The sequence below is a fragment of the Symphalangus syndactylus genome, chromosome 9, assembly GCF_028878055.3.
Source record: "Symphalangus syndactylus isolate Jambi chromosome 9, NHGRI_mSymSyn1-v2.1_pri, whole genome shotgun sequence".
NCBI classification, from domain to species: domain Eukaryota; kingdom Metazoa; phylum Chordata; class Mammalia; order Primates; family Hylobatidae; genus Symphalangus; species Symphalangus syndactylus.
In genome coordinates, this window is record NC_072431.2 from 115856633 (window position 1) to 115869143 (window position 12511).

At 36.6% G+C, this 12511-nt stretch overlaps 1 protein-coding gene across 3 annotated transcripts in view; it reads left to right on the forward strand.

The window, feature by feature from the left end:
• Window positions 1–1127: 1127 nt before the first annotated feature.
• ELAVL2 (ELAV like RNA binding protein 2) overlaps window positions 1128–12511 on the forward strand; it is a 160241-nt gene continuing 148857 nt past the window's right edge. For all 3 annotated transcript variants that reach the window (XM_055294064.2, XM_055294065.2, XM_055294066.2), the window contains exons 1-2: window positions 1128–1445; window positions 1723–1820. In XM_055294064.2, coding sequence (XP_055150039.1) covers window positions 1794–1820 — 27 coding nt within the window. In that variant the 5' untranslated portion in view covers window positions 1128–1445; window positions 1723–1793. The remainder of the gene's footprint in view (window positions 1446–1722; window positions 1821–12511) is intronic.

A 12511-nucleotide genomic window follows, 5' to 3' on the forward strand; every position in this document is an offset into this window, starting at 1 on the left:
TAGAAGAAAAATCGGTGCCTGTGAACTAGGTTCTTGGGACCATTAACAAAACTGAAAGGGGGGAAAATGTCAATGGGATGGTGTCAGTGGGGTGGCAGTGAAACAAAGATCCAAGGCTCCCCTTAAAGGCGGAGAAAGGAGAGAGATTTTCTCTTCCTTTTTTTGCCTCCCTGGGGCAGCCTGGCCAGCACAGGCAAGACTCAGAGTGGAGTGGAATGAAGAGGATGTCGGGTCGGGAGAGAAAGGGAAGAGAGAGAGGCGGGGCTAGTCCCCAACGTGGTGACTTCGCTGCGCACCTGTGGGGCTGACGCTCTGAAGCGGGACGGGGGTGTTGGTCCGAGAGGGGGGACCCAATGGCCGGGGACAGAAGCCCTCGCCCGACTTGGGAGTCTCGGACCCTGACACTCGCTCCAGCATCCTGGCAGCCCTCCCGGGTGGGTCGGACTTTCTTTCGGTCTGGTTGCAGAGTTCTTCCCCGACTGGCTGCGCGCAGCCTGGGTGCAGAAGTTACTCCTGCAGTCTCCACCCCAGCCAGGACCTCTCGGGCTGGTTTTATTTTGCTCTTCTCGCCTTGCAGCCCGCCCCCGACACCGTCCCGGGCACTGGGAGGAGCGCGGCGCACGTGGAGGCGGCGTCCCGCGCCTCCCTAGCAGCGCTGAGTCGGCTACGCGTGTTGACCGGCAGTTGCAAACTATTGGCCAGTTAACGTCCCGCTCGCTCCTCCACCCAACTCCACCCGGCTCTACTTGCCCCTTCCGCCTTCGTTTTTCGATTTTAGGATCTTCTTCCTTAAGTGTTTGGATAAATTCGCCGTCCGTAATCGGTTCAGTTGGAAATTACCCGATGGTTTTCGTACTTTTTTTGAACGCTGACTGCAGAAAATGGCATAGGGAGGTGGAGGAAGAGGGAAGAAAGTGTGTGTGCGTGTGTGTGTGTGCGCGCGAGTGACAGGGGACAGAGACGAGAGATAGGAGGGAGAGGGAGAGAGACAGAGACAGAGAGCGAGAGAGAGCCCAAGATCTGAAGGGAGGGCAGGGGGCTTCCCTCTCCTGGAGGACGGACAGAATGATACATACTGTCATTAACAGTGTTGACCCACCCAGACCCCACCCTTCGGTTGCATCCATCATACAGTCATTACAAAGAGGTAGCGCTGTCACACTGCTTGCCCTGCTCCTGGGGCTCTCGTCTGGCTTAATGAGGTGCACCCAGCCGGGGCTATTGTGCAGCTCGAAAGAGGCAGGAACGAGACGGCAAGGATCCTAGCAGCTGCTCGCAGCAGCCTCGGCCGCAGCAGCCTCGCAGCAGCAGCCAACCCCAAACCTCAAGTGGATGAATGCCTCTGGAAGTGTTTTCCTGAAGGAACCCATCAGGCAGTGGAAGACTGTGGCAGGGCTAGTGAACTTAGATGGGGCTTTCCTCTCCTGCAGTCGAGCTGGCTGGAGGCAAGTGCAGTCACTCGGGTAATCGCGGGGGTGCTGGGGGCGGGGGTGGTGGTGGTGGTGGTTTTAAGCCAGTCCACGGTCAAAAGGCGGCTTGGATCAATTTCCCCTCCAACCACTCAACTCTCCCCTTTACCTTTTGTTTTGTTAGTTTGGCTTTTTCCACCCCCGCCCCCTCCCCGGTGTGTTCTGAACCGTGCGTCTTGCTCTGGGGTTTGATTGTACATTTAAATGTAATTCTGATTGGTGAATGTTCTCTCCTTTTTGTTGTGATTACTAGAGATACTTTAGCCCTGCCTTCCCAGTTCTGCGCCCAGCACAAGCAGTTTTGAAAATTTAAGTGCAAAAAGCATGACAAAGCAATATGAGGTTGCCGTGGTAAGTGAACTTTTAAACCGAAAATTACCATTTCTTCTCGTCTGCTCGGTCTGTGGGTGGTTTGAAGGGGAATCCTCACACACAAAGGGTTGGGGGCTGGGAGGAGGGGGTGGTTAAACAACAACAAAAAGAAACCCGTACAAACCAGTAGTGCTAATTTTGTTTTTCTCTCTACTACGGTCAGTGGACAAGTGCTGTATTTATATGTTTGATATTCTTGGGATGGTAATAGGCTTGATGCATTTAAAGTGGGTAAGAGTTGGCAGTAAGCAGGGGAGAGGTGCAGGGAAGAGAGGCAAAGGGAACTAGGTTATTGTCTGGTTTCAAAAGAACCTTGCAGCTCTGACTTCCTGAACTCGGCACATTAGCCGGGTCATTCCTGATCAAAATCCTGAAGAAGAAAAGAAACAATGGGGTCATCCTCAGCTACTACAACTCTCTGTGTCCTCTCCTGCAGTTAGACCATTCTTCCTCACACTTCCTCAGGTAGCAACATTTGAAGCCATCATTCTTGGACAAATTTTAAATACTAAATGATGATGAAATAATACATTTGCAAAGTTGCGGTCTTAAAAGGTTTGAGGCTGGAGAAAGGAATTGCTTATTAACCCTCCTTCCCACTGCCCTCTCCTCTCCTCCCTCTTCCCATTCATCCTACTTTTTAAAGTGTACAGATTCATTCATTTAAGAGTCCTTCTTCAGCATCCTTTCCTAATCCCTTTTGTTTTTAAATAGGAGGTATATTCCAGGGATGGACTTCCAGGTTTTGCCCCTTTATCTCATTCATTTTCCAAGAATAGGTAGCTAACACAGTATTTGTGGCAATGTAAACAGTTCCAAGTTTGGTAAAAGACAGCCTTTGCTCTGGAGAATTCTACATTGTTTGGCCTGTTCTGCACTTTTAACAAAAGGATTAATAGTGCTCAGTAGTCTTAAAAACTTTCAGTTGCCTTTTAACTTATCCAGGGCTGTTGCCATGGAGAGAACTGGGATGCCCTATATTGGAATGGACCTGCCCATTTTCTGATGAGGCAAGGCCGTCTAAGTTTTCTCTTTTGGAGGATGGGATGGAAACAGAAATACCCACTGAAAGGAATTGTTTTGTTGAGCCCATTCTTAATTTTCATTTATATGTGTGTAGATATAATTGCATGTGCCTACACTTCTCAAGACCTATTCTGAAATAAAGATTTTTAAATTATGAACTTCCTGTGATCATAGGAAACACAGAAAATAACTTCAAAAATGACTGTATTGCAATAAAGCTTAATGTATTTTAGTGGGCATATATTTTAATAACTTATTTTAACAACTGACTTATTTTTTGCCTATTCTACATGAAGTTACTGTAGTTCAACAGTAACTACCACAGGAAAGTGATACCTTATGCAGTCAGCTTCCATGGTCATCAATATTGATTTTAGTCTAGATGTTTGCAATAACCATCCTTAAAACAGTTTTCATTTGAGAGCTAAAACACCAAAATGGTTAAACTACTAATTTGTTGGTACAAGAGAAATCAATTCAGTAAAATTTGTGAAAAAAGAAGAGTTTAGATTAGAATATAGTATTTTATGTCTCTGTATTAGCAAGAATTTCAGTCGAGAAATCTGCTTGTTCTACCCACTAATATCCATAGACCACAGGTAGTCAGCTAGCAATGTTCTTAATTATATAATTAATTTTAGATCATATTACTCAACTATCATTGGATTTAATTTTATAATTAATCCTGAACTATACTAACACTACCTGGGGTTTTAAAATAAACACCTTGAACTATATGTATACAATGCTAAACAAAGAAATAATTCATTATCTACTACTGATATATAGATATTTATAAGTAAATATATGTCCTGTATATATGTAAAATTAAATTACTTTGACGTGGAGAAGAACAACTTTATTCAGAGTTATTTTAATCATACTCATAATCTCAAACAAGCCATCAGATTTACTGAGTTTTTACCTAAACACTGAAAATACTGTTTTAGTTGAAGTAATTCATTAAAAATTATTATGTAAAATAAGCTGGGTAATTGAAAATTATCTTCTAAATGATAATTAGTGGTGCATGTAGTTTAACTGCCTTTAAAATATTTAGACTCTTTAATGCTATATATTTAATGCTATATATTCCTCATACTTTCCCTCACCATAATTCTGTGCCAATTTTAGGTTTGCTAAATATTCTTAATATGGAAATTTAAAACGTAAAAGTACACTTACCAATTTTTTCCTACAAAGTATGAACATTTTTATTTTCAGTATAATTGCTTTTATACCAAAATTATAAATGTTCTATTTATGCTATTGGCACATTGGAAATACAGTGGTCATGTTCCGATATTTTTCTTGAACCTCAGTTTATTAGAATAAGTTTTACAAATAGCAGAAAGCTTATAATGTTCAGAAGTACAAAATTCTTAAGTGTTTTCAACTAAGCAGTACTCTCATAGAAAGTCATTGATTCCAATGACAGTGACTCATTTTAAGTGAAAAAGTATTCATGTATAAAAGAGAAAAGTGAGATGTAGGAAGTGGCGGTGGATGGCAGCCAGGTTATCTAATGGTACATTGCAGGTTTTGCCCTTTGTACCATATCCGGGGAATGCAATGTACCTGCAAGCATAAAGGCAAAAAAGAATGGCTGAAGTGACATTAGAGTTTTAAAAATGCAAAAATAATCTTCATTTATTGTTTCTAATTGGTATTAAATGTAGTATGTATCCTATGTCAAATATACAATCTAAAATCTCGAAGAAGTTAACTTTTAATAGTTAACATGTGTTGTCTACCTCCTATGACTCAGTCATGGATTTAATCATATATGTAAGTGCCTTACATGCAGTATCTCAGTTAATCTTCAAAACACTTTAGGTGGCAGCTTTTATTTCACCTAGAAACTGAGTACCTAAGGTAAGACAGCTCATGAACCATAAAGTGAGGCTGTGAATCAAAAATCTATCTGACTCCAAAATTGGATCCAAAATCAAACGAAATGACAATCAAATAATAGAAAGATACTAGATTTTAAAAGGCCTTCATATAAAGCTCATGTAATTGCCACAAATTCTGAGGGTAGGGATTGCCTGTCAATCTTGGCACTTTTGCAATACAACATTTTTGAAGAAAAAAGTTTCACTGAAATATTTTTAACTGTACCCACACTGGGTTTGGGTACATTAGCCTGGTTTGTCTGGTTATTTCTCTTTTGGGACATTAATTATGGAGAATTTATTATATTCTCGATTCTGTTCCAAAAACAAAAGGAGAGAAAGATTAACTCAGTTATAGTGACAAAAGTATTTTATAATAAATAGCAAAAATACCTAGTAAATAAAAGGAAGACCTAACTGTACCCAATTTTCCTTAAAAGGGAACTTAAATAAGCAGAGTGATTTAAAAAATTTTAATGACTAAAATGGGATTTAATTTTTCATTTTCAAGAATTTTAAAATTTTGATTACATTTGGTAATGTCATAAAATGTTATATGATTTTTATAGGTAGCAAATCATTTGATTTTTTTACGATAATATGTATTTTCTAAGCTAGAGTTTACTTTGATATACTTAATCAATTAACTTCTAATCACAGTGATTAAGGGGGATTTTTTAAACTGCCCTAATTTTGTGAACTAAAGAAACATGTAAGTGATATAGAAAATAAAAAGTTTTAAATAGGGCCCTACTATATGATTCCTTTTTAAATATTCAAGATGATAGACTCTCTAATAAATACAGAGAAAACATCCTTTCCCATCAAAATGCTCTAATTTTGATCTTTTTTGTTTATAAAATCTTTGGACTTGAGAGATTGGGACATAAATATTGCCTATTCTTGGGTTTGTTTATTAGCTTAGATGTGGAGTAGAGATGTTAAGATTTTATCAAGGTAATTCGTTCAAGCCTCTTTAAGTAACAATGAAAAAATGTTTAAGGACATCATTGACATTCAACAGAAAACTGCTCAATATTTCACTTTTCACCTGAGAAGAAATGAAAGCACTCAGAATAACTCTATCTGCACTTTATGCAATAAATGGGCTCCTGAGTTGTTTTGTGTAAATCTTTTTTTAAAAAATTGTCTTACTTTTTTTTTTAAAATGCAGAGAGCTCACACATTAAAATAGTATTTGAATTAATGATCTTGTTAAGTGAATAACTTAAAAAAATTGATACATCCATTTTGTAAGTTTCAATTTTTTATAAAGTGAAACTATTCAAATTAATCATGTTTAAGCCTCATTACGATGAGAGTACTAGTAGATTTTTTTTTTTAAGTCAGATAACTTTGGAATTTTAAGAACCAGGTTATTAAGGGGAGAATTATGAGGCTTGAGCATTTCAACCTACAGTATTCTAGCATTCAACCACTCAACTCTATTTCACTTTGATTTTGGAAAAACCCCTGAATTTTTACCCTTCTCAAAACTAATTTTAGTTACTGGTCTAATTTTAAATAAAATTCAGGCCAAGTTTTTTTAATAGCTAATAAAATGTTCATATAATTTTCTGTTTCATTCCTTGATGTGGAAATTTATATTACATGATTATGTACTAAAATCATACAACCGTCTATACAATTTTTCTTTCCATTCAAATTCATTGAAGTGCACAAATCTGTCTATATAAATAATGAATATATGTAATTATACATATAGAAGTTATGGTTATAGCAATATGAAGCTAAAAGGGAAAGTTATTCGTTGTTCAGTTTTAAATTTATGATATAATTAACTCCTCAAAACATAATTTTATCTAATGATAAGAATATTAACTATTACTAACTAAAAATCCAGGAGTATTTTAGGATAAATTCTGGAGTCTATTTTCTTCTACCTCTCCATTATTGTTTTGTCATAACTGTACGAAATGATCATTTCACTTGGAAAACTGGTAGGAAAAATGTGAATTATGTTTAAAGTGAGAAAAAAACAAAGGATCTTAAGAAAGGTCCTGCATAGGTCCTGGAATCCTTCAGGCTATGCACCACAATTATCCCTGTAAATCCTTTTGAATATGAAATCATCACATTTTGTGTTCAAAGTAAACTTATCTGTTGTAGATTTTCAAAGCCTCTCAGAGCATTACATAAAGGGCAGAGTAATACAAGCTAGATACCGCCTCGCTTGACAGACATTGACAAAGGCTGAGAAGGCAATGTTAATGCTTTTAATTTTTTAAAAACAGAGATTATAAAGTTAATGAAACCTGAGGTCATTACCATTAAGAACTAAGAACTCAGCTTTTCAAGTGTTTTCAGTAAAAATAATTAACTATGGGATAGGTAGTTTAAAGAGCTGATTAACATTATAAATATTTAACAAAATCTAAAATACTACCACGAACCTTTGTTAAAGATAATTAGAGCTAAGATTGCTACAGAAATCTAGACTTTTGAATTTCTAATTTCTTAGTGCTTAATTTATCATTAAATCTGATATTGTTGCAGAGATGATATTAATATATAAGTTTGATTCCTACCATGAATACCACAACATTTTGATGTCTTAGAATGCAGTGAATGATACACTTTACTCAACAGACATTATTACATGCTTACTGGGTTAGGCACCGTGCTAGAACCTGATAATACTTGGCTCGAAAAAATGGCTGTGCTGTCAAGTAATGCATACTCTGTGTAAGAGATAGAGATGTCAACAGATGATTATAACGTAGTGAGATAATTGGTATCAGAGATATGTAAAAAGTACTTTTAGGAGCACAGAGGAAGCTATCGCAAATATGCCTGTGGTTGGCTTTAGTATGGTATTCAGGAAGGCTTCTCAATGGAGGTGGAATTTTGCTTACTGACTTTTTTTCCATTTTAAAGAAATGTAACAGTGGCTTTTCAAATAACATATAGAAAGATGAAGTATATATTTTTCTTGTCTTTACGTATTGATATGTACTTATGATGAGAGAGAACAAGTTTTCTGTGTAGGATGCTGAGTTGCTCAAGATTCATTAGTGTAATTTCTCAGATACACTGCCTTTGACAAATGTGCACAGCCGGGAAAGCCTTTAATATATTGATTATGTTAGTGTTTTGTTGCTAGTAGCATAATGGATAAAGCAAAGGCCCCATTTTCATTCTTCTATGCTCTACCAAAAAAAAAGTATCTTGTAAACTGTGAAAGGCACACAAAAGCAGAAGTAATTAAATAATGTAAATGATGAGGGAGATTGCCTGTGATCTGGGCTACAATTAGAAAGGGGGGTGTAAGAAAGAGATTGTTTGAGAGGAAATGATATGAAAATATTTTAAAATAGGAAACAGTTCTGTTTTATAACAATAGATTATCAACTTAAGCAATTTCACTTTCCTTTGTATTACTTTCACATTTGCAATGGAGGAAAAGGGAAGTACTATTAATCTGAAATTTTCCTTATTAGTAAGTAGTACCAGTGATGAGAACAAAATTTGTTTCTTAAACTCCTAAATGTGTGTAGTTTTACTGTAAAAAACCTTCACTTCAGAGTGATTAGTACTTTGTGTGAACATCATTATGCATTTTGCTCTCTGATATCTTGACAATACAGTTTAGCTTATTCCCTCTGGGATTCTCTCCTGGCAACAATTTTTTATTTCCCTGTGTTCATTTTTAGGAAAATCCTCTCAACATTGTTATAAGTATTATTTTATAGGAAGGAAGTATGTAAAATACTCTTGAACTCGTTTTACTTGTGAGTTTGAATAGCATTCAGATTAGAATGATTTCCCCAGAATTTTGTAGGCTTGCCCAATCCAGCTGTATATTTTATATGCTAATGTAAATTCTATTTTTGTTCCCCTTGGGGGTTTAAGTGATTATAATTGTTGCTCTTCAAAAGCCAAACAGATGATGATTGCTGCTTCAGGAGTATACCAAAAGAAACTGGCTTTCATTAAACCTGCTCATCCACTTCCTAATTATCTCCATTTTATCTAGCTAAGAAGCAGGAAAAAATGGCAAGTACAGTTCATTGAAGCCAGTTCAGTTATTTAAACATCGCTTTATTGAACTAGCAGGAGGTGTTAAAGTAGGGGGAATGTTTTCATTCTAACACGGATATGTAGCCAGTGGCCCAACTCAAGAGTTAGTTGAGCATCAAATGCCAGAGGCCATAGAGAATGAGAAGGGAGAGATTTTGAGTTATTCTGAGAGGAGTCCTCTAGTGGATACAATAAATAGTGCTGCAGTGACAGCTATTCTGAAATATTCTTTTTGTTTGTTTTTCTTCCTATAAAATCAAAATGGAGTTAGCTATTTAGTATCCACTAAGAAGCACCCAGAAATGCACTCTGAGTGAAAAGGAAATTTCCTATATATATGAGAAAAAGAGATATATATTGATAAATTCTAAAAGGACACCAAATTCCTGAGACTGGCCAATATCAAGGGTGCTTCAGGTCACATAAGCCTTGAGATCTGGCCATGAGTCACAAAGTAGATTCTCATGGAGGCTAGTTTTCCTCAACAGGGAGACTATCTCTACCATTTGGGCAACAGTGGCTCTGAGTTATCTGTTCTCCAGTCCTCTAGGGTGGCCTTGGAGTTGAATTGCACTGGAACATGTTTCTGACCCCTTTACTGGCTGTCCTTCTGATGGCACAGAGAGAGTCCTTGAACTCTCACTCAGGGGAACAGAAAAATGTCAGAGTCAACAGCTGTTCAGCTTCCAGTTGTGACAATGCAATTCTCTGCTGTTAAACCCTGAAGGGGCTCTCTCCTCTCTGAAATTTCAAAGAGCCACGTTTTGGAAACCAATTGTCTAAGGTGAGACTTAGATAAAACATTATATTCATAAACAAAAAAGGAAATGGAAGGTTCTGCATTTTCTATAGATTTTCATTTTCGTGTTCCATGATATTTCAGCAAGTGTCAGGCAATTTCACTTTTTGAAGTTTTAACATAGAGTTGTTATCTGATGAGTTGATTTTGAAACTTTGGAGAATCATATTGAAAAAGAAAAAGTTTACTTAATTTTAAAAAAGGAAATATGTTCCTGACAGGCATTTGTATAATTTGCTAGAAAGTTATATACATTAAAAATTATTTTCCTCTAATTTCTTATGCCAATAAAAAACTTTCCAGTGTTCATAGATTTACTTTTCTTTTAACTTTACAATAACCCTACAAAGTAAAACAAGCAAACACTATCATTCGCTTTATATATAGAAACATAGTGATTCTCAAAAAGTTTAAAAACTAGAATCTGGGCATTCCAACTCTCTCATTGACATCTTGATCAACATCTCCTTGATCTACCAACAGCTTGCCAATACATGATGTTGAATTATATTTAGATTGCAGAGTCATTTCTAAACCCCGAGGGTAGGGAGTCCTCAGAGAATAAGTATTGTCCCAATGAGCCCTTAGGTAATCTATGCAGTTTGCATTCCTAAATCCAGAGAGAGAGTATAGCAATAGTCTTGTTCTCTAGAAACTCTAAATTAAAAACTCTGTCTGGTGGTGTAGCAGTATTGGAATTTCTCTGAATTCCTGTATAGAGATATGCCAAGGTATAAATCACTCTGGTTTCCTACCAAGAAGGCCTATAAAAGCCGTAAGTCTGAGAATGTACCAGCTGCATCCAGACTTGCCCTAGGCACAAATGGTGGAAACTATCTGATTGGTTTCCTCACCTCCTCTTGATACTTCTAGGACCTGGCTGTCCTTTGTTCCCCTAGGCTTACGCTGCCACCTTTACTGACATTGCTAATACCGAAGATCTACTAGGACATATCTCTTTCCCTTCCAGGGTAACAGGTTGTTCATCTAATAAATTAATCTCTACTAATGGGAAGATATTAAGGAGAGTCCTGATTGCTGTTAATATTTAAAATTGGCTCTCAGGGAAAATGCATGATTTTCCATTATACAATCATGGTGAGTAACTTGTGGGGTGGTCATGTCAGTCCAACCCGTATATTTTTCTGGTAGTTTTTTTCTTAACAGCATGGCACCACCTGATCTCTATCATTGAGGAGAGTGCATACTTGAAGTAGGACAGTTAAAAATGAACTGACTCAAAAGGAAAATATAACTCTGAAAAAACTGATTAAGTAATTTTGGCTTATTTGCCTATGTTTATTAAATAGAAGTAACAAACATAACAAACCCTAAAATATATCTATGCCAGTGGAATGACTGCAATTTCCCAGGGTTATCTCACATGTTCTTTTATTTTACTAACAGGAAGTTGTAGAAAATCACACTTATTCTGTGACCTCATAGCAATATGAATGTAAATAAAATCTTTTCAAGATATCCTAGTTAAATATTTTTCAATATAACACAAAGTATAAAATTGGCAATTATTCCAATTAATCTGCTCAGCAGAGATAACTGAACCAAAATAGTTCAAGCCACTGTTTAACTCCATATTAATTGCACAACTGAAAAACCTGTACTGATTTTTGCTCTAAATCAGTTGTTCATCAGAATCACCTGTGGAGCTTTTTCTACACATATGTGCTTAGATTACACCTCAGAATTACAGTGAAATCTCCTGAGGTAAAGGGGAAGCATCTGTACTTGAAAAGAAAAAAACCTCACAGGTAGGTTGCGTTGCACAGCCATGTGTGAGAATTACTGGGTTTTCCTTTATCCAGTTCTGTCATCTAATGAAGATTGACTCTGTGCCAGGCACTTGACAAATACTTTAGTCACTTAATGTTCACAACAGCCCTAAAAGGTAGGTTATTTTTAATACCCATTTTAAGAATGAGAAAGTTGAGGCTTAGAGAGGTTGGGCAACTTGCCCAAAGTCATATACCAAGGACACAGGAGAGGCAGAACCAGCATTGAGGTCTGCGTGAATACTTTTAACTGAGACAACCCTGAACTTGAAAGGCCTTTTTAATACACAGATTGAAAATGTATGGCTGTATTTTATAGCTGTAATTTCCAACCTAGAAGTTCCAATTTTGCTGCTTTGATTACCCTAAGAATATCTGGAGCGTACAGGGATTGTTTCATTTTATGGCCTTAAAAGAGAGCCACTATATTCATGTGAAAGAAGACATGGTCTAATAGGTGAAAGATACTTTAAAATTATAGGTAAAATGTTTTGCTTTCTTTATATAAAGGTCACAGATGACTTTCTACCTCAGTTCTTAATTCAGAAACTCAAGGTGCTGCTGTAAACTACCTATTAATTTCATTGCAAAAATTATTTAGATATGAGACAGAAGAGCATGATTTTCCTTTCAGGTCAATTTCTTATAAAAAAATTAATAATTGTGTAAAATCATTGCTGATAAATGCAGTTTCCAGTGTGGACTGTGCAATTTTAGGATTTGTTCTTTTTGATTTGGGACTGACCCCAATATTTAGAATAGTGATGACTCATGTCTAGGACTGAAATTTGTTTTTCATGGGTTTATACAGTTTTCCTCTTGAATTGCACCAAAAATGGTTTTTTAATTGGCTTTAACTCATGCCCAATAAATTGGACAAAAATTGATTGCCGCAGTCATGTTTGGTTTAAAATTATTCAGGACTGCACCATGAGTCAAATGAGTGCATGAGTGAGGGCAGCGGCACTTTATGTCCTCTGTATATGACAAATAAGTTTTTTTTTTTTTTCAAACCAGTCGTCATTCATATCTGAAAATTAATATATGTCTGTGGTTTATAAAACTTAAAAGATAACAAAACACATTAAAATACATCATATTAAAAAGTAAGTTTCTGTT